At 40.0% G+C, this 24,933-nt stretch overlaps 2 protein-coding genes across 5 annotated transcripts in view; both read right to left on the bottom strand.

Annotated features, from left to right (window-relative positions):
• spag17 (sperm associated antigen 17) overlaps positions 1–2,345 on the bottom strand; it is a 47,871-nt gene extending 45,526 nt beyond the window's left edge. For both annotated transcript variants that reach the window (XM_062557036.1, XM_062557037.1), the window contains exons 1-3: positions 2,088–2,345; positions 252–392; positions 93–152 (exon numbers count right to left, since the gene is read on the bottom strand). In XM_062557036.1, coding sequence (XP_062413020.1) covers positions 93–152; positions 252–392; positions 2,088–2,183 — 297 coding nt within the window. In that variant the 5' untranslated portion in view covers positions 2,184–2,345. The remainder of the gene's footprint in view (positions 1–92; positions 153–251; positions 393–2,087) is intronic.
• A 1,829-nt stretch (positions 2,346–4,174) lies between these two features.
• LOC134102224 (guanine nucleotide-binding protein subunit alpha-11-like) lies at positions 4,175–16,884 on the bottom strand. 3 transcript variants are annotated; one of them, XM_062556262.1, is made up of 9 exons: positions 16,620–16,884; positions 16,371–16,433; positions 16,048–16,200; positions 12,896–13,080; positions 12,610–12,764; positions 11,353–11,481; positions 9,158–9,287; positions 7,782–7,935; positions 4,175–7,010 (listed from the first exon to the last, which is right to left on the bottom strand). In XM_062556262.1, the coding sequence occupies exons 3-9, from the start codon at positions 16,196–16,198 to the stop codon at positions 6,805–6,807; spliced, it is 1,110 nt and encodes a 369-aa protein (XP_062412246.1). In that variant the 5' UTR covers positions 16,199–16,200; positions 16,371–16,433; positions 16,620–16,884; the 3' UTR covers positions 4,175–6,804. The 3 variants fall into 3 exon arrangements, with proteins under 3 accessions (XP_062412246.1, XP_062412245.1, XP_062412244.1); XM_062556261.1 differs by lacking the exon at positions 16,371–16,433; XM_062556260.1 differs by lacking the exon at positions 16,620–16,884 and having other exon boundaries at positions 16,371–16,586.
• Positions 16,885–24,933: the final 8,049 nt, after the last annotated feature.

The raw sequence follows: 24,933 nt of genomic DNA, 5'->3' as shown, positions 1-24,933 counted from the left end.
TGTATATGTCTTAATTATGAATGAGACACATCGATCTTACAACAGCAAAAGTAGTTAATAATACAAAACAACTGGATTCCCCAGGGCCCTACCTCATGAAATGGTGGTATATCTTTGACCTTCTTAACTTTTGCATTTCCCAGTTCATTAATCTGTAATATATGGTGTTTATTAAAACATACGTTATTGATATAGTTTTCTGTATTTCTTACTAGGAAATAATCACAGGTGAATAAAATAGAAGTTCATACTTTATGCAAAGTTGTGTCCCAAGAGATGATGCTGAATTGTCTACGTAGAGGTTGTTGCACAGCGAGCGCAAGTGCAGATAGATTCCTCATATCCTCCAGACACTCCACTACAACCCAGGAAATGCTCAGCTTCCAAAATTCCTAAAAGAAAATAATGTCAGGATCTGTGTTTGAGCAAACATACGGAAAAAAAACGTCCACATTTTGAACACCCACCAGTATCACACCATGTCCCATGATAAACGACAAACTGATTTTGCCTAGTTATTTAAGCTATCAATAGCAAAATTAGACTCAAATTAGAACCCTGTGTCCTAACTTCAAGCACATTGTGACCGGTATTTGTTGCTGTCCACAATGTAATCATTTCATCCATGCCATACAGTGAAAGACTTCGAAACTTCAAACAATACAAAACAGAAATAGATTGAGCAAAACCTTGACACACCGCCTAAGTAGAAAATGAATGGAAGCCATCATCTCTTGTTTTCATGCCATACTGTTATGGAGAGAGATCTGTCTAAATATTATCCGTATGCAAACACCACAATCCATGCATAGTACAGTATATAATTTGCAAACGCAAAGTTAAAATGTGTGACTTGTAGCTGTGCCGACTGGGGTACCTTCACCGTACACCGGCGACCCGAGTTCGATTCCCAGCCTGTGGCCCTTTCCAGATCCCAACCCTACTCTCTCTCCCATTCACTTCCTGTCACTCTTCACTGTCTCTATCATTAAAGGCATAAAAGGCCAAAAATATATGTATAAATATCATACTGTAAAAAATATTATAGAAAAAGTGTGCCGCTTTGAAAAACTTAAGCTTACATACTTGAGCCATTTTGTCTGAAACAAAACAGCCTCTAAAGGGTCATGTGCAAAGTATGACGTCTCACCACCACTTAGTCAAGTGCTAAAATGCAGATGTCACCACCATCTCTGGCCTCATAAGTGATAATGATGAGTCTTAACACCGCAAAGAGGAAAACTGGGCTGTAGACAATTGCAGCAACAACAAGATATCTTAGCCTACAGTACGTGACTCCTTTTAATCCCATTGGCTCACACATCAGGAACAATTTGAAATGGGAAATTAACACCACTTAAGAAAAAAAGCTCAAAAAAGACTCCACTTGTGAGCAAACATCTGGTGCATTTACAAGGCCATCAGAGATAGCATCATCACGTCATCCATTACCGTCTAGTATGAGAGCAGACTGTCCCACCAAAAGGAATTAGATGTTGTATGTTACCAAAATACCACATTTCTGCACTACACTACCTGTGCACAATCCCTTATCATCAGATTTGGGAAACAAAATGCTATTCGTGGGTTTCATCAGGTCCCTTTGCACAGGTGTATCAAGCACCATGCAGTCTGCATTGATAATCAAGATACTTTTTATACACTGTGGAAAGGGACCTGATGAAAAACACGAATAGGATTACAATCGCAACAAATACTGTATTTCCTGCATAAGACGGTACCCCCCCCCCCCCCCCCCCCCTAAAAAAATGCAGTTTTAACACTTTCAAAAACTATTAATGCAGTGATTTGTTTGTTGATTCGGTTGCTGGCTGGGTTATTACAGTATGATGAGTGAATGAGAAAGATAGCTTCTTGCTGAACGTAACACAACGCCTAAATCAGATAGCTAGCCTATCTGGTGAATAATTTGACCATTTGCTTGTTTGGGGCTGTTAATGGTTAACGTTGTTTAGGTATTAAAACGTGTTTCCTTCTCTGCCAGTCGACATTGCTAGCTGCTAACGTTAACGTCGCTGTCGTTAACGTACAAATACACAACTTATTCGATGTCAAGTTAACTTTACCTCCTCAAGAGTTGCGGCAGTGAGTCCGTTTTCCCACACCACTGACGGCGAGACACCAGCAGCAGTTATGCCACTCTTCTGACGTTTGGGTGGCATCTTACAGTAACATACTTTCGGCACTTGGTAGGGGAGAAACAATCTTTTTGGCGAATTGTTGCCCACGAAGAATAATACACACAACGGGCATACAAAGAAGCGTCGATAATATCCGTTACATTTGAGCGTCCATTCAAGGCATAGATTCAAGGTCTAGATTTAGTTCTAGAACTAGAACTGTTCTAGTTCTACCTTCTACTCTGCGTTTGCTTGTCCCAGAGGTCCCAGAGGGTCTTTGCTTGTCATGAGTTAGTCCTTAACGACTGTTGTTAGGGACCTGGCCTGGGGCCAGTTGCCAATATCAACCAAACATATCCCTCCTTGTGCGGCAGGGCAGGGGCTTTTTGGTTAGAATCAAAAACCAAATTCTATGATATTTTTTGACCTACTTTGAGGTCTTGAATACATTGAATATTCAAGTTTTCGTTCTCAGATTCTGGATTTACATTGGCAATACTTTAGAAATACAATTGATATAGGCTATAGGCCTAAAGCAGCTTTGTGAATATGGATTTAGCAAGAAAAAAATCTTAGAAACTTTTGTGTGACTCAGAAAAATAAGCATCATGAATTACGTGCAAATAAGTTTCTTGTTATAACAATATAATTTTTAGCCTTAAGGGTCTGGCCACGAATGTAGCCTATGGCCCAGCTTGAGGTGCAGCACCAAGCATGCATTTTAAAATCTCACTGCACGCAATCGGATAACACTACCACAAATGTTTGCTGACTGATTCCAGACCGCGACACGATTAACACTACAACCAATGTTTGCTGACTTCCAACGTTGCAGCGCTGTCGTCATCAGTTTAGCTTGCCTCGGCCCGCCTATCAGACGTTGTAGTCAAGTCACTATGAATCGAGTCCGAGTCCAGGTTCGAGTCTCCAGTGTTCAAGTCCGAGTCAAGTCCAAGTCATTTAAAAAGAAATCCGAGTCAAGTCCGAGTCGAGTCCACTCATCCGAGTCAAGTCCGAGTCAAGTCCGAGTCGAGTCACTACTGATTCAAGTCGAGTCCTTTTTGGTCAAGTCGAGTCCGAGTTATGGCTAAGAGTTGTCTAAAAGTGTATTGTTATTGCGCAACCACTGTACACTAAATGGAATCGTAATGCCTTGGGTCATTTCAGACAAACAGGCAAACAGACAAACAAACCCTGATGCAAATGTAACCTCCTTGGCAGAGGTAATAATTTGTGTATCGCAATGTCGCAGGACAGACTATGTGGATGCTAATGACATATTACAATTATAGCCTAACGACATGAAAAAAAAAGTCGAGTCTTTGTCTCAATTTCCGAGTCCGGATAGTCTATGTACGAGTCCGAGTCCAAGTCCGAGTCATTCAGTGCTCAAGTCCAAGTCAAGTCACGAGTCTCTAAATTTAGCTAAAGACTCCTGGACTCGAGTACTACAACACTGACAGATACACCAATGTGATTGGTTTCCCCCGAAGCAAGGGGCAAAAGTAACATGCATCACTCGTTGCCAGAGTCTCTTGCAGACACAATGGATTTCCAGGGTATATCATTTTCACATTTTAAAAAGATTTAGGCCTACATGAAATTATAAAGTTATTTCAAGATAACATTTCCACAGTAACGTGAAATTGTCACCTTATTTCAAAATAAAACGTAAAAAAATATTGTAATAACAAGAAACTATTCACATAATTCCTTTCTTTTGTGTGGGCAGCAATATGTTTCCATGTGGGAGTAGCCTATATTGACGTTACTCTTAGTAGAAAGATGCTTGATGAATATAGGCTGAGGTGGTACTGTAACCCAGGCGGTCCTCATTTGTTCTAGTGAGAGAGATGTGAAACTATGGCCTCTCCCTTAATGCTAATAAAAACAAAGAAAAAAACATTGTTTCTGGTTGAAACAATTCCTTTCTGTGTGTTGTGTGAGTCTGTAGCCTATACATCTTTCTGGAACAAAATAACCAACACTGTGTCCCAACCAATTTATATAATAACTTTGAAGTAGAAATGATGGAAGATTAAAAATATGGAATTATTAAATTGTGTAGCTTCTTAAAATCTCACATTTTACAGCATTTACACTCTGAACCCTAATTTAAATGGCAGGAAAAGTGCACAGATGGTTTGCTCATTTGATATCATGAGCAAGACCCTACAGGGTGGTTCAGCTCAATACATTTCACACAATAGCTTAGGTAGTGACTTTGCACTTCGACTGTCATTTAAATGAGGGCCCTATACATTCATATTACCTTTGAAGCATATAATGTTATCTAAATATTTCTTTGATTCTAAAAAATACAAGACAAATATTATTTGTAGCCTGGTGCAGTGAAAGGCAGGTTGCATTTAGGAACTGTAGCATTGATTATTTTTGGTGACCAGTAAAGTAGGTACTTTTCCTGTCAATTATAATATGCAATATTCAAAAGTGTGCAGCTTTGCAAAACTGAATTAAATACTTCAGAATTTAGGGGCACCTGCAAAAAAAAAAAAAAAAATAATAATAATGGAAAAAAAAAAAAAAAAAAAAAAGACAGAAACTCAGAGCCCCTAAGAGGTCATAGGCAAAACATTTTTTAAAAAAATGTTTCTTGCGTTCAACAGAAACTTTTGCAGTGATTACCAGAAACGTTCTTATGTGCACCAGAATCATAGAAAAGAAAAGGGGAAAAAGTAGGGGCTCCCTAGTGAAACAAAGTAATGAATTCATTAGAGGTGTTGTGTCAAACATCAGTTCAGTTATATTTGCACGACTGCAATGGCAATATATATATATCTATATACACCGGTAATATACTCTGTATTGCCAAAAGTATTGGGTCACCTGCCTTGACTCGCATATGAATTTACAGTAAGTGACATCCCGTTCTTAATCCAAAGGGTTTAATATGATGTTGGCCCACCTTTTGCAGCTATAACAACTTCAACTCTTTTGGGAAGGCTTTCCACAAGGTTTAGAAGTGTGTTTATGGGCAAATTTTACTATTCTCTAGAAGCTCATTTGTGAAGTTACACACTGATGTTGGACAGAGGCTATGTCCGAAACGAAACGCAGCTGCCTACTGCCACGCTGCCTTCACTGCCTTGCGAGTGAGTTGCCGTAGAGGGCAACAAGGCAGCAGCTAAAAACTCTGTTTCGGACAGCCTTGCAAGATATCAACATAGAACGACGTTGCTATGTTACCAACAGCTGTGCTTTAGCTGCGTTAGCGTAAATCGCTATTAGCTTGATAGTCATTGCAAATTAATTTCCACTGATGTGTAATGACCGGACAATTTCTGGAAATGCTTTAAAAACCTGACCAGCCAACGTGGTTCACTTGATAAGACCCCAGGGATGGTGTTGTGGAGGAGAGAAGTCGAAATTTGAAGTATACACATGCTTAGACGTGTAAACAGACCTATCGTGATTTTTGCAAGCTAAATACAAAGAGGTGAATGGAAGCATTTTACCGTTCACTGACATCATAGTTAAATAGAACTTTTGGACGTTGGAGGCAGCATGAAGGATACATCTATGCTGCCTTCAAAACTGGGCAAAACGAAGGTATCTTAGAAGGCAGCGTTTTTGTTTCGGACGTGACACGATGCCTCGCTCCCCTGTAAGATATCTTAGAAGGCAGCATTTTAGCCCGTTTCGGACACACCCAGAGACTGGTTCTCAGTCTCTGCTTTAATTCATCCCAAAGGTGTTCTATTGGGTTGAGGTCAGGACTGTGCAGGCCAGTCAAGTTCATCCACCGCAAACTCTGTCATCCAGGTCTTTGCGGACCCTGCTTTGTGCACTTGTGTCATGTCATGTTGGAACAGGGAGGGCCATCCCCTAATTGTTCCCACAAAGTTGGGAGCAGGGAATTGTCTAAAATCTCTTGGTTAATGCTGGAGCATTCAGAGTTCCTTTTACTGGAACTAAGGGACCAAGCCCAGCTTAGGGATGGCCCCTTCCTGTTCCAACATGTCTGTGCATCTGTGTGGATCTAAGAATATGGACAATCTGGGGAGATTTTGTAAAGACGAATGGTCTTAAATCTTGTAATCACTGCTTTGTATTCTCCGACTTCATGGGGTGTCATATGAGAATATTACAAGCTGCTGTCTATGGCGAAGGGAGGCTTAAGAAAGAAATTACAAGCAGGGGTGCCAATAATTGTGAGCGTGTGAGATTGTCCTTTTCTCAAAATAAATGTGCTTCCTTTCAAGGTTAGAATGTTTTCATTGTGAGATTACTGGTACAATATATCACCAACAGATTATTGATATTTTTATACCAGTTTACTTTAGCAGAGGCCAATAATTCTTGATGGTACTACAGTATAGCTGCAAAGGGTGGACCGACTGGCGACGTCATATTAAACCCGGATGTCACTTAAGTTCATATGTGACCCAATACTTTCGGCAATACAGTACAGTATGTGTGTGTGTGTGTGTGTGTGTGTGTGTGTGTGTGTGTGTGTGTGTGTGTGTGTGTGTGTGTGTGTGTGTGTGTGTGTGTATCAAATGTCTAATTGAATATATTTTTGGAGTGACCACACCACTTCATATTGCAATTAATGTTATACAGTCCGAAGACGGTTAGTCACTTGGATACTTTGTCTGATGATTAAATCTATATCCAGAGAATGGAAAAAAAGTCCCAGCCCTCAAATGACCCCATATTCAGCCAGAGATCTGATCAGCACTGTGTCCTTCACATCGTTGAACACCATACGTATGTTGTTAGTGTCTGTGGCACAAGTGAAGTGGGAATAGATGCTTTTGCGTTCCCTCTTTACTTCTCGGCTGTTGCCCTGCTGCTTATACATCTCGCAGATGTAGTCCATGGCTGCCTGAGCATCACGTCTCCTTCCTGAAATGAAAGGACATAATATTGAGAAATGGTGGAAGGAAAAGAATATCAGTGCATACATAAATGATATACATGTAGTTGCTTTCTGATGAAAACAGCGTATCTCCACGCCTGCCAATTCTGACTTGACTATATATAATGGTTACCTTCTCTTCTATGGTTAGCTTTGGGTATCTACACAACCATGTATTTAGCTACTTATGAATCTGAGCACCACTGCAAAAAAAGTAACATGAAAAATTAGTTTCCTGGCAGGTGTTCAAACTTAGTAGGCTGCTACAGGCACGGGTATGTACTGTGCCAAGTCTGACATTGTTTCTTTTTTGTTGCTTTCTCCACCATCCTGTGGCCCCTCCCCCTCTCACATAGTACAGTGCAGGATCAGAGACAGAGGGAGCAAGCAGAATTTTGGCAGCAATGAATCACAGGCCAAGATGCAAGATGTTTGGAAGATTATCATGTCTGGCATCGACAATAAAGACTTCCTGTACGCAATTTGCTTGCATTAAATGATTCCGCAGATTTTGCAACAACACACCAACAAACACGGGGGTGCAGTGGCTATTCCAAATGACGTAAAAATGATGTGCAATACACACCTCAAATAGATCAGAATACTTTGGAATTGAGGCTAAACCAACATCAATTCTGAATGCAAGGTCCCAAATTGAAACGACCACACACACACCACATACACACACAAAACATGGAATTTATTATTACATATTATTTGTATGTAATCATAAGCAAACATTTCTAAAGTTACTGTACCTGTAAACCCTGGAAAGTATGTTTGTAGGTCAGAAGTCTGGACTTTTTCGGCCAGGATGTCCTTCTTATTGAGAAAGAGTATGATGGAGGCACTGATGAACCAGGGCGAGTGGATGGTGGTGTAAAACAGGGTCAAGCTCTCCACCATGCGGTTCTGGTTAAAATTAAACAATGATGTATAAAATGTCATGTTCAATGCAAAAATTACATTTACAGAATAACCTTTAGTTCAATTCATATATTTGTGTAAGTGGGATCTATGACCCCATAGTCTGACTGGGCTTCATATCAAAGACGTTTGGGAAAGGCTGATATGAACACTTGTGGACAAAGGCTTGGCCCCCTTATGTCATTGAGTCTCGTGGTTGGCTCCCCTAGTTGTGTAGGGCCAAACACAAAACAACAAACTCCAAAACTCCAAACTAAATTTTGTTCAATTCTAGTGTTGCTTTAATGTTATACAAGAGGAAAATAAAGAGGTTTTTGGACCTTAAAATAATGTTTCCAAAATAATTTCAGTTGTTCTGAACTGCACTTCTGCATTCACTTCGCAGCCCTCTATTGGCTATAACCGCACTATGTAACTTTACCAGATCATGTAGCATACCTGTGGTTCGATGAAATGATTCGATGAAGAAACCACAAATGTGTACTTTTTGCTGTCGCAATACATCATACTGTCATAAAATCATGCAACATGCTCTACCTTGTCTGTGGACATCGTTATTTGGTGGATAAACAAATAGCGTGTGTGCAACAGAGGAAAAGTGCTTTAGTGCTACTTTAAATAAGTTTAACGAGATCAGCTATGTAAATTGATGTTTGACAGTAATTTGGTTACCGGGGGGCGCTGTGGCGCAACTGGCTACAGCACTGGTGTCCCATTTGGGTCCAAGTGCCCAATTGTCCCTGTACTAATTACACGGTCCATCCATGCTTATTAGATAGCAACAGCCTTTTCCATTCTCAGTGTCATGTATTCTGACACCATTTCCATGTACCATTCATTTTTTTTCCCATAACGTGAGAAATTGAACATAATACTTAGTTTGGTTTTCACCATACTGAGCTCAATCTTTTAAGCGTGCCAGGAGAGTATGGCCGTTTCTGATTGGAGCCAAAGGTTCTGGCAGTAAACAGAGGAGATAGATCTGCTGGTTTCCAGCCTGAGCTGCCGGGCAAAATTCAAATTCCCCAGAAGTTCAGGCAGGGTTCACCCAGCCTACATGATACTGGTTACTTATCAAAATTGCATTTAGCTACTAAGGCCAATCAAATCAGCTCGGATTAGCCATACTTAATAGCCACAATACGTGACAGGGTTACTGTGACAATAAAAAGAGCCATAGAAAAATTAAAATTAAAATGATTCTCACATCTGTATCATTTTCCTCCAACCGCTGGTCATACTCGCTGAGGGAGGCCAAAAATATGAGGGATGTCACATTCTCAAAGCAATGGATCCACTTACGACGCTCTGACTTCTGTCCACCTACATCCACAATCCTGTCATAAGTAGAGCAAGAGACAAATGATCACTGTTTACACAACAATTTACCATTTACTAAACAAAAATTATACTATTTTGACACTTTTACCTCACTGACCCAAATGCTTCAGAGTTAATAGTGGAATCATGAAATACAAAGATCACACAAGACCTAAGCACTATGAAACATGTTTAGCCTTGTTCAAAATCCAGTCTCAGACTTCTTAGTCTCAGACTACATTTTAAAACAAAAGAATGCATGACTACATGAGTCAACAATATAATAGCAAATGTCTCAATATAAAATGTGTGCATTAGTTTTCAATTCATCATATTCATTGGTCTGTCTGACTGTCTTTCTAAATAGAAATTTGGGAGGAGTGTGCCACACCTACAGCATCACTATTATCTGGTAATTTATTCATATTTTACCTATTCAAGCAGCGGCATTTGCAAGGTTTACTTAGATAAATCAGGCTTCCAGTTTGTCCATAGCGTTCACGTCAAGTATCTCTTGTCCATTTAAGCTTTAGAATTTCAGCTGGTTATGTTGAAAGCAATTCCCTTCATTCTGTGATGCCTTGAATTAGCCATCTTAGCTATCTGAAACACATTATGGCCTCTATAATGATGGTCTACACAACAATTGATCACCCGTGCCAGAGCGGTAGATAAAACAGAGTGGCGACACTCCCATAGACCTCCATAGGAAAAAATGGCAGCGCTTTTTCCAGGCTATTTCCTCGTTATGGGGCTTTTGGAACTGTTTACAGCCAATCTCTTGGTCAGTAGTCAATGAATTAATTGATTACACCTTCCAGCATCGGAAGTACAGCCCACCCTCCTGCGATTCAGCCATTCAGCACAGGTTTTTTTGGAACTTTTGATCGTGGCGGCAACATCAAAGAGTGTCGCAACTCTCTCTATCTATGGCTCTGACCCGTGCAAAACGTATTGTTATTCTTTTAGGGTGTAGCTGGCCCACATTCATGTTGATTGCATCTAGCACATTGTTCAAGAAGGTGGTACTAATCCTTTTAATTAACCAGCGGTGTGTTTTGGGCAGACATGTGGACTTCAGTCACATGACATGGGCTCGAATCAGACTCGAGTCATGATTTTAATGACGACTCGACTTGCTGAAATTCGGCATGACTTGCGATTCGACTTGGACTTGAATACTATACTATTCCCTCAAGACTTGACTTGGAATTGGCCTCTTTGACTTGTAATGACTTGACATGTCTAGAGTCAAACTACATTTCTTGATCGTAGACCAGACACCCTAGAGACGCATTCACTTCCGCTATGAAGAAAAAAAAAAAAAAAAAGACAAACCTATCAGTAAGGAATTTCCATTGCCTACCATAGGGATTCATCAAGTCTGAAGTACAGTATCACCTAAATGCAAAGCAATCCGGAGGTACCACACCTCTTGATGATAATGATGCTAGCCGTCAGCTTTGTAAAGGTTAACTTCACTAACGTACTGTAGTGTTTAGCCAGACGCGCCTGTGCTGTAGGTATACAACCATACCATCAGGATTCTCAACAGCAAGAGAAAATGTTCAGTGTGTGTGTGTATGCTCACTCCAAATTGGCCTATCATAACTTCCCAACTACTGTATGCACAGAATCCCATTCTGCATGACAGTAGGCTATTTACAATTTTCTGTAAAGTAAAGTTAGTGAACATGTTATCAAAATCAACTTTACGCACAACAATATGCACGCATGCAATCTGTTTGGTATTGTTTTTAGTACGAAAACACTTACCTAGCGCTCTCTCAAAAGATAATCTTGATTTCATTTAAGAAGACTTTGACTTATTTTAAGGAGTCTTATCATGCCCTGAGGGTGGTCATTTTGACCGAAAGCTAGGCTGCCTATTAAAACTTGCATAAAGGATTGAAGTGTGCATACAGTTTATTTTGAAGATTCTCAGTTTTTGTTTGTCTGGCACCTACTTTATTGTGAGTGCGATGTAACTCCTCTAGAAGTCTTATTAAGACAAACTTACTGCACTGGCAGATACATTTGCTTGTACAAATGTACTTAACGCACTGGCAGGCTTTTTATTACCTGAGTGTTATCCTCTCAACGCTAAAGGAATAATCATTGATGCCTGTGGTCGGCACTCTGACCCGAAGGACATCTTGAGCAGTAGGGATGTAGTCAGGGCCAGCAATACGCTCAAGATTCGTCATGAAGCTGTATAAGTGGAGACAAAGAGATTTGTATTATAGTTATATGCTTCACAAACATCACAGACATATAAATTGCACTTGCTCATGTTTCAGTGACCCTTTAATAGACCCTACAATTAACTGTTTTCATTAAAAATCTGTTCAATAGATATCATGCTTTAGAATATAGCCACAGACATTCAGACAACTGAGGTTTTGTTTGTGACGTTTTGCATGTACAGCGGAGGAGATTGACATCAGAGGCTCATTTACTGTACATACGCCTCGATGGTACAGTGCTGTGAATTTGCCCCCTTGCAAAGGTTGACAGAAAAGAGGAATATAAAATCATCTTTTGAAAATTGATCTTAATGACTTAATTAAGGACACTCATTTTCTTTGTGAATGAAGAATGTATCGTAAATAAATAATTACTGCAGCTGTGCAGCCAGATGATATATTCAAGGGTAACGTCCAGGCTTCCACAAAAAATAGAATTTGATTACTGTAGGTTGAGGCAACAAGTCAGTAGTAAGATGACAATTATCTTAAAGGCTACTCAGAATAGCGGACAAAAATAGATCATTTTACTCTCTACGGAGAAAAACAAGTGAGTCTGAAAGCCGTTGGACCCGGAAAGAGATTTATTATCCCATTATTACATCATCACGTAATAACTGAATACTCAAGACGTTGTAGCCTACCAAAGATCCTTCATTACTTTAACCCTCTCTGGTTGTATGTTGCCCATGATTCAAATTGGGCCCAAACAATACCTGGAGAATTCCAATGATCTTTCACATACAGTAGATCTCAGTTTCTCACAGGGGAGCTACACCAGACGCGTAACTGAAGTGTTCCGTTCGCGACGCGTATGTTGCAGCCGGTCGTAGTAGTTAATTTATCACTGTAGTCAATGGAAGTACAGTAGCTACACCAGACGCAACAGTGGCGCATACATTCGAAAAAAATAGACCCATCTTCTAAAATGGATTTTCAGTTAGGCGTATGGTGTAGCTCCCCTGTCAGGGTCACCCTCTACTTTCGGTACGAAAAAGGCAAAAACATGCCCCTAGAGTGTAGCACCGTAACTGTTTGAGCTAAGTATTATTTTTAATTATTTTTGATTATTATCATTAATTATTTCACTTACTATTCAGTTGAGTCCAAAAGCTGGTACTCACGACGGCGACTATAGCAGACCCTGAGTCCAGTGTCTGTCCACAGATGCTGAATAGCATCCACATAACCTCTGTCTAACTGAGTGACCTGTCTGATGTCCACATCTTGTACCCACTTAGCATAAATCTGAAATGAAAGCAGACAGAGACATGTAATAAATCGAGCCAAATTGATTACAGATATACTCACAGTTCATGTGATACTGAAACCCCCAGATTCATGTAGCAACTAATTAGACTACTGTATGCACACACTACCTCATTTTGTGGGTTTGCATAGGGAATCCTGAGTGCGGTCATGGCTGCAGTCATGGCCTTTACAGCTGTGAAAACATTCTGAAAAACCAACTTAGCAAATGCTCGTCTGTCCTCCTCAGAGTAGCCCTTGCCATGAATGATTCTCATTTGTTTGATGAATGTTGTTTTGCCACTTTCTCCAGTCCCTAAAAAGGGAAAGATGACCCCGAACTTTATTAATTAACAGGCAACGCATAATTTCAATGATTACTGCAATTGTACAATTTGAACAACTTGCCCCTTGCTGATGAAATGCTAGAATAAAATCACCAAGTAACGTTGGACCCATACATGATATGTTATGTTATATGTTAGAAGTTAGCACCTGCACCAGTAACAGTATTCACCCAATATTTTGACGGACATTTTTGCAGTTACAGTTTCAAAAGAAGTCTAATTCTTGTGCAAGAGTCAAGTGGCAGTTAGTCAAGGATCAGCAAAAAAGTTGTATGACTAGTTGAAAGTAGTGCTAAGAGATGTTCTCTGAAGAGCTGGGTCTTCAGAAGTGTTTTGAAGATGGAGATGTCCCTGCTCTAGTAGGAAATGGTAGTGTGTTCCAACAACGAGGAACAACAGATGAAAAAAGTTTGGATTGGTCTGGAGCATACCGGTAGCAGAACTAGACGGCAGAGCAAAGACAATGGTTCCAGAGGACAACCGGTCACTTGGTGATGAGTAAATTAGTAGGCTTTAAATTCCTTCAGGTTTTACGTTTGGAAATAGAGGTGGAAATGCTTCCATTACAGTAGGGCTATTCAACTTCATTACAAAGTGGGCCACACAGGAAAATCACTGGGTCGTTGCAGGCCACCCAAACTATGGTGTTTTAAAATGACTCCTATAGTGGCTATAAGAGATATGCATTCATGAGCATCCAGCTGCATTTAATGAGTTCAGTAAATATTCACAAAAACTGGATGTGGCTGACATTGCTTTATTCTGTGGAAGCCGTGCAACATTGTTTACTTTTGGAGATGATCACTGCTGTCATTTTATTTTATTCAATTTACCATAGTCATGGAAGACAGATTTGAAGGCTGTTTGCAGTCAGGCCACAGGTACAGTAAGATCCAACAGGCCTAGTTGAAAAGCCCAGAGCTTTTGAGATATTGCCACCGCTCCTCTGGAAGGTACTGTACCTGGGCAAGCACACTCTGCAGTTCCTCGGAAATTATTTCTAGTTATGAAATTGTCATACTGAGGTTGTCCACCTAGCTGGTTACGTGACTTTTGCTGCCATTCGTGCAAAAGTGAACTTTAAAGAAAATAAACACTACCTTCTCTTCCAGTGACTGAAGTGCATTAAAATGAAATTGTAACTACGGTTGGTGGTGGTCTGAAACAAGTAAATGTAAATCATGTAATCAGGTAGGACTGTAAATGATGGCTCCTTTTAGGGGGTCGGGAGCAGTGGATGGGTAATGGATCAAAATGTGTCATCCTTGTGAGGCTACAAGAAAAAAAATCTGAAAAATATTCAGAAGGAAAAAAAATCGCAAGCTTGGCAGTCATAATAATAATAATAACAACAGGAACACTCATTTAGGTTAGATTATATGACAATTTAAACGTATTTAACATGAAGCTAAGGGGGTGAGATGCTGTGGTCGTGTCTGCAGTGAGAGCTGTCAGGTGTAAACACGCCCTTTTAGATTAGTTAAAATAACATTAAAAAATAATAATAAAATAATTTCTCTGAGAAAAGAAAATTGTGTGTACTGAAGCATCTGGAAAACATTTTTTTCAAAACCTTTTTCAAATAAAAAGATGCAAAGCCAGTTTTAGGTGAGAGAAGTGACACAGAAAGTTGGCTATTTGGCCATTGAAATACAAAAGGACATACAGTGCCCTCCAAAAGTATTAGAACACATCCTTAAAGTTAAATATAAAATCATCTTTTGGAAATTTAACTTAATGCCTTAAATGAAACAATGAGGAACTATTCAACCTTTAAGGACATTCATTTTCTATGTGAATGAATAATGTATTGTAAATAAATAAATAGTTTCCTTAAATACAGGGGGGCATAAGTATTAGAACGCCCATGTAAAATTCCCATAGGGGATTTTTATTTTTATTTTTAAAGGCCAGTTATTTCATGGATCCAGGACACTATGCACCCTGATAAAGTCCCCTTGGCCTTTGGAATTCAAATAACCCCATGTCAACACTATAACATACTAAGAGTTTGGCATGCTTTATGTCGGGCATGTTTTTGGCATGTTGGCTAATTAGCTGGTTTGAATTGCATTGAGCTCAATGAGACCTGAAATCTAAGCAAACATATTTATATTTTAAAATCAACAACAATTTCTAAATTCCATCAATTCACATGTTTTTCCCAACACTTCCACTTTTATCAAATCACCTTTAAATAGAATAATACAATCACTCGAAGATTTACAAGATTTGTTATTATTATCATTTCACCACCCTCTCTACTTCACAGTTGGCATGCATATTGACTTTCTTATAATTATTAATTGTTTAACTTTAGTTAGCCTACATCCACCTCTTTATTAGAAAGTATCCTGAACTTTCTAATGGCAAGCAACTGCATTATACACAATTAAACATCCCACAAATAGATACATTTGGGTGTCAAATCCTGCAGAAGCCAGGGAAATGGTTGCAGCACCATCTCCTATTTTGCTCAAGGTTTGTCTAGACCTACATGTTTAGGTCCCAAAGGCCTCTGATTCTTTATAAAAAAAAAATAAAAAAAAAAACAGAAAAAAAAACATTGGGCTATCTGAGAAATTAGGCTCAACAGCAAGTAGCCAATTAGTCCGGTCACTTGTCCAAACTTTCTAGGATGGTTCTGTAACTGAACCATAATGATTGTCAAGGAATTAGAAAAGAAAATTAGCGTTTTGAAAGAAATATAGTGATCGATATTGACCCCGTTAGACTAGGCCTACTCCAGCTACATTGTTGCTAATTATTATATTTTTTTAAAACATGTAGAGATAGCCGTAGCCTTTCACGACAGGCATTATAAACAGCCAGGTTATTAGAAAGGTGCACTCAATGACAGCACACAGCTCATATGCGGAAGTTATCGAAACATGCAACAGCTGTACGGAGATAAAACTGTAAAACAGGCTACATACCCAGAAGAAGTACTTTTATTTCTTTGCGTTCTCGCTTTTTCTGGTCTTTGAGGATTTTTTGAATTTCCATGTCTATACAGATGGCCCGTCTTTCCTCTTCGGTGAGGAAACACACACAGCTCCGTTGACACCATCTCCAACAACCCCCCATGGCTGAAAAGAATCAGAAATTATTGTAGTATGCTAATTGATAGTTTAGCTTACTAACTACTTGGCCTAACGATACAAAGCTAGAGTAGCCTACCATCTACCAAATATAATGTAGCCTTGCATTGCGTTTTGTCCAACACAATTAATAGCTCATATCACTTAAAGCTACTCACCTACAGTAAAATCTCAGATCTCACTGTGCAGGTCTTGATAAAGCCGACAAAGTCGTCTCTTTACTTTACAGAAAAGGTCCATTAAAAGCAATCCATGTTTAGCTACCCTTTGGTCACAGTAGGCTAATGATCCCCTGTGTGATAAAGTAAGCTATCAAACTAAATATGAGGCTAAATCAAATTACTTAAACACCTGACGTCGGCTGAGTAGCTAAGTCTAGGCTATATGTCGTTGAGTGAGGACACTACCTTATCTGAAGAATGCACCCCAGGTGACAGGTTCTTTAGGTCGGGATTCTTACTTGGCGCAGCCCACTCATCTGGTTTGTTTTGAAAATCAAAATTTTTAATCGTGTCCGGATTAAATCACAGCCACAGCAGCAAACTGCATGTGTCAAAAGTAGTCCTAAAGGTATCTTGATCCGAATGCACGGCTAGACGTGAAAAGACTGAGATGAACATTCGGCTAGGTTTAAAACTTCCCACAGACAGACAGTAGGTTGCTCGCTGTCCGAGCGTTCTTTCTGCTCTACAATTCTGTAGACTATCCTTGGTCTTGCAGAACAGGTTAATCCAGCCTTTCGTGGGTCTCTGCATAGCCAACGCATGACTAGGCTACTCTCGAGTAGCATAGGTCTACCGAAATTGTCAAACCGCAGTCTATGGAGGGACCAAGGTAAGAAACACGACACTGTCCAAAAGCGTGCATTTTGCATCAAGTTTTACATCCTAGCCCTGGCTAATATGTCACTAAACATCATCAGAATCATAGCACATGTAGGCTACTGTAGGCCTAGGTCTTTTTTTTTGTCTTTCTGAAGTTCAAGCAACATTTTCGCTTGGTAGTTGTTAACCATATTTTGCTTGAAGAAAATCTCCCTGCTGGCACATTATAGCCAGGCCTACATTTTGAGTGGATAGGATATGGGTATTTTTTAAAAAGTATCAAACTTTGTAGGCTATCAAACAATAATGATAATGACAAAAGAACATCAACATCACAATCTCATTCATTACTTTTCAAGCAATGAACAAAGTGCTTTGCAAAGAGATTTTTCTATCAAAATAAACTTTTTTGAAGACTGTTTTTAACACGTCACTAAACCTTTATTAGCCTATTTGATAAGTGAACAATGTTTTAGAGCAATTTCTTATAGCCAACAATGCCATACATATCCAGCCTGTTGCATCTCACCTCCACACACAGGTGCAAGCATTTCGCATGCTACCATCTGTGACACTTAACACTTAAAGCCTACCTTACACTGACAAGATTTGGGAAAGATTCTTGAAAGACTGTATCTTTTGAGTAAAGTCTGAATGAGGGGCGTTAGCTAAAAGACTACAATCTTTCAAGAATCTTTCCCAAATCTTGTCAGTGAAGGTAGGCTTAACTTGACACTTAATTAGTTATAACGGTGGACATCTTCACTGGTTTATCTCTGTGTAGGCCTACATGTTGTGTAGTGTTATTTTCTGTTCCATGCAGACAGTGGAGGCAAAGCCAGCTTTTCTATCGGAAAAGGGGAACCGTTAATTTCACATCAGCAATGACATTTCCACAGAGATCTGAAGTCTTTGATGTCGTAGGCTTACAGGAGACTGCATTTTAGAACGTAGAGGTTCAAAACCAGTTTAAAACCTCCTTTCTGTCTTTCTTCTGCAATATCTTTTGGGTTTCTCTAAAGGGCAGGGCACATTGTACAAAGATAGCATGCAACCACATGCAAAGAGAAAGAGGAGAAGAGATTTGAGAAACTAACCTATATTTTAAGAAATTAGGGAACACGTCATTTATTTTTTACAGTTTCAGGTAGGCCTTCAAAGGAGAGATGCCAGACACCACCAGGAGGCTCAACAGTGGTGTCTGGCAATTCGCCTTCTTCATCCTGTGGCCATTATAAGCCACAACGAGGCTGCTTGCCATCACACCTCAGTCCAGCAGATGGCGGTAATGCACTCACAGAAGAAGAAGAAGAGTTTGCTGGCAGGCCAGAGTATCCTAACCTGACTTTCGCCAGATCCTGTAGTTCGCTGTCTGCTTCACACAAGGATCTGGGACTTCTCGATAGGAGATGTATTTATGAAGGCGGGTCCTTGTAAAATATCCTCGTATGTGATTTGATAAACCACTTGCCTGTTATCTTGAATGACGTGCTAGGCTTCTTCAAGCTCTTGCCAAACCCGGTCGGAAGAAGAGTAAAAACATCCTTGCCACCAATAAATGTCTTCAAAACTATTCTCTGTTAATCTTTTAAAGAATGAATACTCAATAGGTTCGACAAAACGGTTGAAATAGCAGAATAAATGTCAGCACAAGACTCCTCGCTGCGTGCCGCCATTGTTGTTTGAATCAAACACCTGCTTCGGCGCTCCTGATTGGTTGATCATTTTTTGATCACTGGAACGAGTTTGGATAGCCCTCGCGTCCAGACCCTTGTGTGGAGCTCAGCGAAACGCCTCTGGTGGAGCATGGCGGAACTACAAGGGTCTGGCGAGAGTCAGGCTAAGAGTATCCATGGGTGGCTCTCAAACACTCTCCTTGATCCTCAATGCTCAATTGTAGCCGCGCACCATCATTCTCTATCTAGATCAGTGAGAACGAGGATAGAGGAAGGAAGGGAGGGTGTATAAAACACCAAAGGCACCCCATGGGTTTCATCAGGTCCCTTTCCTCAGGTGTAATCAAGCACCATGCAGTCTGGATAGACCTCAGAAGTTCGCCTACAAAAAGGACCCAAAGCTGCCATATTTGCCCATATAAGGAGATCCGGGAGTTAACTGAAGCCAACTGCCTATGGCAAGCTCCATTGTAAGTTAGCTCTAGGGTAGCAAAGATCAAAGTGTGCCGTCTTCACTATACCGAAGAACACAGTAGCCTATCCACTTGACAGCAGTGGACAAAACTTTATAGCGAAAAACGTCTGTATTTCCAATGTCATCATACCCGCGAGAGTTTAACAGGTGCGATAATTGAAAATCCTCATGTTACTTTCCCATATAAAAAATCTCAAAGATACCAGATCTCCTTTTTTGGGCAAAGATGGTAGCTTTTTTGAGGGCAATCATAATCATAATCTAAGTGCTTGATTTTATACACTTGTGGAAAGAGATGAAACCCATGAATAACTTTCTTCCTCTTCTTGTTCTGTGAGGTTTTTTTGGCAGGACTGAGATGTGATGACAAGTGTACCTAGCTTCCTTCTGGCTTAATATTGCTGTGGAATGAATAAGGAAAATATCATGCTAAGTACACAGATTTTAGGGAGGACATTCTCTGTTTTACTGTTAAAGGGATATTCCGCCATTTTTGGAAATAAGCTCATTTTCCACCTCCCCTCGAGCAAAACAATTGATATTTACCCTTTTCCCATTCATCCAGCCATTCTGTGAGTCTGGCAATACAACTTTTAGCTTCAGCCTAGCATAAATCATTGAATCGGATTAGGCCAGTACCATCTCGCCTGCTAGCATTATGTTTAAAAGTGACTAAGATTTCCGGTAATTTTCCCATTTAAAACGTGTCTCTTCTCAAGTTAAAGTGCAATAAGACCAACTGAAAATGAAACCTGCCGTTTTTTGGACAGACGCCTCGTGTTCAACGGACTCATTTGCATAGAGCTGGGCATCGGCCACCTTTTCAAATGCAGCACTGCCTTCCCGGAATGCTTTGCGGGTGCGTTAAAGTCGCTTGACATCACCCATAGGGAACGCGGGTTACGACACGACAGAGTGAAGTGGCGGATATGTGTGGCCGTACTGTCACTGTGTATTCACTGCGTGCTGTGTGTTGTTCACTAATAAATGCAGAGACCGAATTTCCCTCACTGGATCAAAGAAGTATTTAGACTTATAGTATATACAGTATATACTTATATTTCTATCTGCAAATTGCCTCATATGCAATATGATGACATTGCATATTTTTACAAGCTCTTGTTTTATTTTACAGAAAAACGCCACATGCACTATATGTGCGGTTTTACACCAGCTAATGCAAAGGCGAAGTCTATATGTGTAAGTATTGTGATAAGACATAGGTGAAGAATGGCACAAAAATGCAGCAGCATACTGCAAAAAAAATCCTCAAGGCCCAACACATGCAGCAGACAGGAGTTCCACTCAAAGGGAAAATGAATCTGTTTCAGCTGTATCAGAGTCAGATACCCTCTCCTTAGCTCCTGGTCCCTCTGGCATCAGAGGATTCTTTGATTATGGTTGAATCTATAGCCAGAGAAAACGCAGTGTTTCGCTTGTGCAATCTATGCAACTGGCTCACCCCTGATGCTGCCATCCAATGTGTACTGGAAGAGATTTTTGAACGTTCTCCAACCAGCATACATGTCATTCCCCCAACCAGACATGCACTGTCTACTCATTAGGAGTTCAAACAAAGGTGAAGCACACCACTGACCATGATGCCTGTATTTTAGTCATGGATGGACCAATATCAGGGGACAAGGAATTACGAACTATAGTCACCACCAAAGATTATAGAGTGCTACGCGCTCCGCTCTAGAATCTTTGGTCACCACTCCTCAGCCTGTGTTCTACAAGAGTGTAGACACAAATGGAAACAGACACACAGGCCAATACATTGCAGATGAGCTTAAAGTAACCATCAATGACCTTGGACCAGATAAGGTTTTTGCACTGGTCATGACAAAGCAGGCAGCCAACATGAAGGTTGCCTGGGCACATGTGGAGGAGGTATACCTTCAAATAACTGTACTATTGGCTGTGCTGCCCATACACTGATTCTTCTCCTGAAAGATTGGCACTGAAAACAATGGACACACTGAACAAGAGCGAAGCAAGTTGTGAAATATCTGCTATCTGTTAAAGTAAAAGGAAAAGAACAAGAGTACTACACTGAAGCTTCCCAGCATAACGATGGGGTGGCGTTGTTATCATGTTTGACAGCCTGCTGCAGGGAAAGGAGTCTCTGCAAGAGATGGCCATATCCCAGTCTGCAAGCATCGACAGTGACTCAAAGAAGGTCATCTTGGATAATGTGTTCTGGGAAAAAGTGTCTAGCAGTCAGAAAATCCTCAAACCTATTGCAGCAACATAGCGAAGATAGAGGGGGATGGTGCCATCTTGTCAGATGTCCAGTGCCTTTTGCAGAACTCAAAGAAGAAATCCAGACAGTCCTGCACACTTACCTATTCATAGATCTAGTCAGGTCCCTTTCCACAGGTGTGTTAATCAAGCACCATGCAGTCTGCATTGATAATCAAGGTGCTTGATTTTATACACCTGTGGAAAGGGACCTGATGAAACCCATGAATACTGAAAGCAGAGGAAAAGTCTGTGGTCAAGTCATTGGAAAAGCAGAGGAAGTTCTGCATGAAGCCAGTGCATGCAGCTGTGCTGGAACCAAATTATGGCATACTTTCTGGGGAAGAAATTAACTCGGAGATGTATTTGAGCGAAGACTCATGAGTTCCACTGCGGTGTATTTGATGAAAGTCCTGGCCAAGGGGCAGCTCGGTTTGCTCATCGCATAACGGTGGCAGGAGGAGGCCAGGAAACGACGTTGGATAGCAGTTTCAGGAACCAACAGAAATGGACCTGACGGGGGAGATCCAGGGCAGGTCTTTGTACTTCAGTAGCTCAATACACATACAAATGTCAGAAACACACTCCGAAACTGAAAAAACATAAGGATATGAAACAAAAGGTAGTGTTTCCAGGGGGACACTTAAAAGTGATGAACACCTCTGAACTGATGGGGAAGGGGTGTGTGACGACAACTAGCTCTTGTTTTAAAGGTTCTGGCTCTGAATGATCAGGGCCTGTATTCACAAAGAATTTTAAGGCTAAAAGTAGCGTCTAAGGCACATTTAGGAGAAACTCCTAAAAATAATGAGTGTGTCACTAGTAACTAGAATTTTTAAAGTATATATTTTGGGGCTTTTTTGCCTTTATTTGTATAGGACAGTGAGGGGTGAGACAGGAAGTAAATGGGAGAGAGAGATGGGGTGGGACTGGGAATTGACCGCAGATCGGACTCGAACCTGGGTCCCCTTGGGCACTTGGACCCGTATGTGGTATGAGCGCTGTAGCCTGCTGAGCCACAGCGCTCCCCTCATAACTATTTTAACCCTAAAAGTACCACCAACTTTAAAGAAGTCGAGAGGACTCCTAACTCTACTAACCAGTTCACATACAATCCTAAGCCGCGTTTAGTGGCATTTCATGTCGCAATGTTTTGGGATGGCGAGGGAATAATTGTGCATATGATTCATTGAAAACATGTTGCAAAGATAGACTGTACTGCTTCAATCTGTAGTTTCATTATGCTACTAGACTATTTCCTTTGTGTTGTGCTCATCACTTTTAAGTGTCCCCCTGGAAACACTTCTGTTTTGTTTTTGAATCCAGGGCGTGTTTCTGACATTTGTATGAGTTTTCAGTTTCGGAGCGTGTTTCTGACATTTGTATGTGTTTTCAGTTTCAGAGCACTTTTCAGGATAGCATGTGTTGTAAATTGGCAGCTCGTTTCTGAAATATGTTGATGTGCGTTTTCTAAACGATGTTCATGTGTAGTCAAATTAAGATGAAGATGTTTAAGTTGTTTGTGTTTTGTCTATTTGCATGTGTTTTGTGGCCTAAAAATCTAGACTACAAAACTTTTGCCTAGCTGGATGGTCTAGTTTCACACCGTTAAGGCCAATCCTGCATCCGTCACCAAGTCAGCCGGTCCAATCAGAACACTCTATCTGTGTACCGAGTCCTTGAGCCCGCCTTAGCACGGTGACGACAGAGCTGCGCTACAGCGAGATTGCAGAACAACCAACAACGCATGATGGATGAGGCTAATGAAGCGTGCTCGTTTGAATCGGCTTTGTAATCGACTTTGGAAGAGTTAGACTTGCACTCAAGTCATACTGTAAGTTTTAAAGAAGGATGTATTTGCCGTTTTGCTGACCGGCTACGATTGGTCACAAGTGCTGGCCTATACGTGCAGAGGCAGTTTGAAAGACAACGATTCATCCCACCCACAGGTTTCATCTCTGTGAATGGTCCGACTCCAGAATATACATTTAATGTATAGTTTGGTTTGCCAGGCTACACTCTAAAAACAGATTAGTTGAAATAACCATGAAAAGAGTCAAATTTAACCAATGTGATCGTGTAATATGTGTCCGAATAACTTATTAGTTAAATTGATCAATTAGACTTTAGTTGAACTTTCAACCAATTTTCACTAGTTGGAAAACTGACCAATCTAATAAATAGTTTTAACCATTAGATTGGGTAACATGTGTCCCACTAACACATCAGTCAAATTGACTTATCTTAATAGTTAAATGTTTAACCAATCTTCATTAGTTGACAAAATAACCAATCTAAATAGGTTGTTTTAACCATTAGATTGTGTAACATGTGTCCCACTAACACATTAGTCAAATTGACTTATCTTAATAGTTAAATGTTTAACTAAGTTGACAAATTAACCAATCTATAGGTTGTTTTAACCATTAGATCGTGTAATATGCACTGTAAAAAATAAATGTGATATGTCAGGATTTTACTGTGTTTTTTTACAGATTTTGTCTGGAATAAATTATTTTTGGAAATGCCATTTATTTTACAAAAATTGACTGTGATTTCACATGTCAAATTTAAAATAAGAAATCACTGTAACTGTGAAAAACACTATATTCATGATCTTTTACAAAAAAAAACATCAGAAATGCATATATTTCTAATTGAAAAACATTAAAAAATCTTTCGTAATTTCATATGGTTTGAAACATTGAAACTATGTTGAAGCCTGATGTTGAAGTGATATTGAAAGTGTCCCCTCTGTTTTACGTTGAATCAACATTGGATTTTCAACTATACTGACATATGTGATCTTGTGAAGTACTGTCCCAATCTCAAATACCTGCACTCTAAAAAATGCTGGGTTAAAAACAACCCAAATTTAGTTATTTTCAACCCAACTGCTGAGTAAAATGGGGTCCAACACAGCATTGGGTTATCTCAACCCAGCAAATTGGGTTATTACATTTAACCCAGCGGATGGGTTGATATTTTAACCAATGTGTCGGGTTATTTTGACACGAATGTTTAGTTAAATTTACATAATGTTGGGTTATATTTGAAACCAAATCCCAAAAAAATCCACTGGTTCATTTTTAAAACACTTCACTTAAATAGCCAAACTAAAGTCACACATTTTGTTGACAGCTTGGATACAGACAATATATTATATGAGAATAGCCATGCAATGAAATAAAACAGACATGATTATTTATTTTATACTTTTCTTTATTTTTGAACAGTCTGTGATAGGCTACTTCCATGAAGGCAGGCAGATTCCACGGTCCTTTTCGGGGGTCAGCCCTGTCAATCAAAGGAAAAAAAAGAATCAGTTATTTACAGAGCTTTATATCAAGACTTCCATGAACCATTATCAATGAATGATGTTGACAAACATTAAAAATCCACCAGGAGACCTAATATTATGGCGTTGTTTTCATCCTAATACAGGTAATACAAAACGTGCGTTTGGAGATGAGCTGGATAGCAGGCTAATAAACGTAATTTC

This window comes from Sardina pilchardus, chromosome 15, assembly GCF_963854185.1.
Source record: "Sardina pilchardus chromosome 15, fSarPil1.1, whole genome shotgun sequence".
NCBI classification, from domain to species: Eukaryota; Metazoa; Chordata; class Actinopteri; order Clupeiformes; family Clupeidae; genus Sardina; species Sardina pilchardus.
The sequence above is the reverse complement of the archived record's forward strand: the minus strand, read 5'-3'. Positions and strand labels throughout refer to the sequence as shown.

What these genes read in the sequence shown, in the direction of transcription:
- LOC134102224 (XM_062556262.1), bottom strand. Translation starts at nt 16,198, where the DNA reads ATGGGGGGTTGTTGGAGATGGTGTCAACGGAGCTGTGTGTGTTTCCTC. An exon ending in AATAAAAGTACTTCTTCTGG is followed by an intron (nt 13,081 to 16,047) that starts GTATGTAGCCTG and finishes TTCCCTTTTTAG; the next exon opens with GGACTGGAGAAAGTGGCAAA. An exon ending in ATACTTTCCAGGGTTTACAG is followed by an intron (nt 7,011 to 7,781) that starts GTACAGTAACTT and finishes CTTTCATTTCAG; the next exon opens with GAAGGAGACGTGATGCTCAG.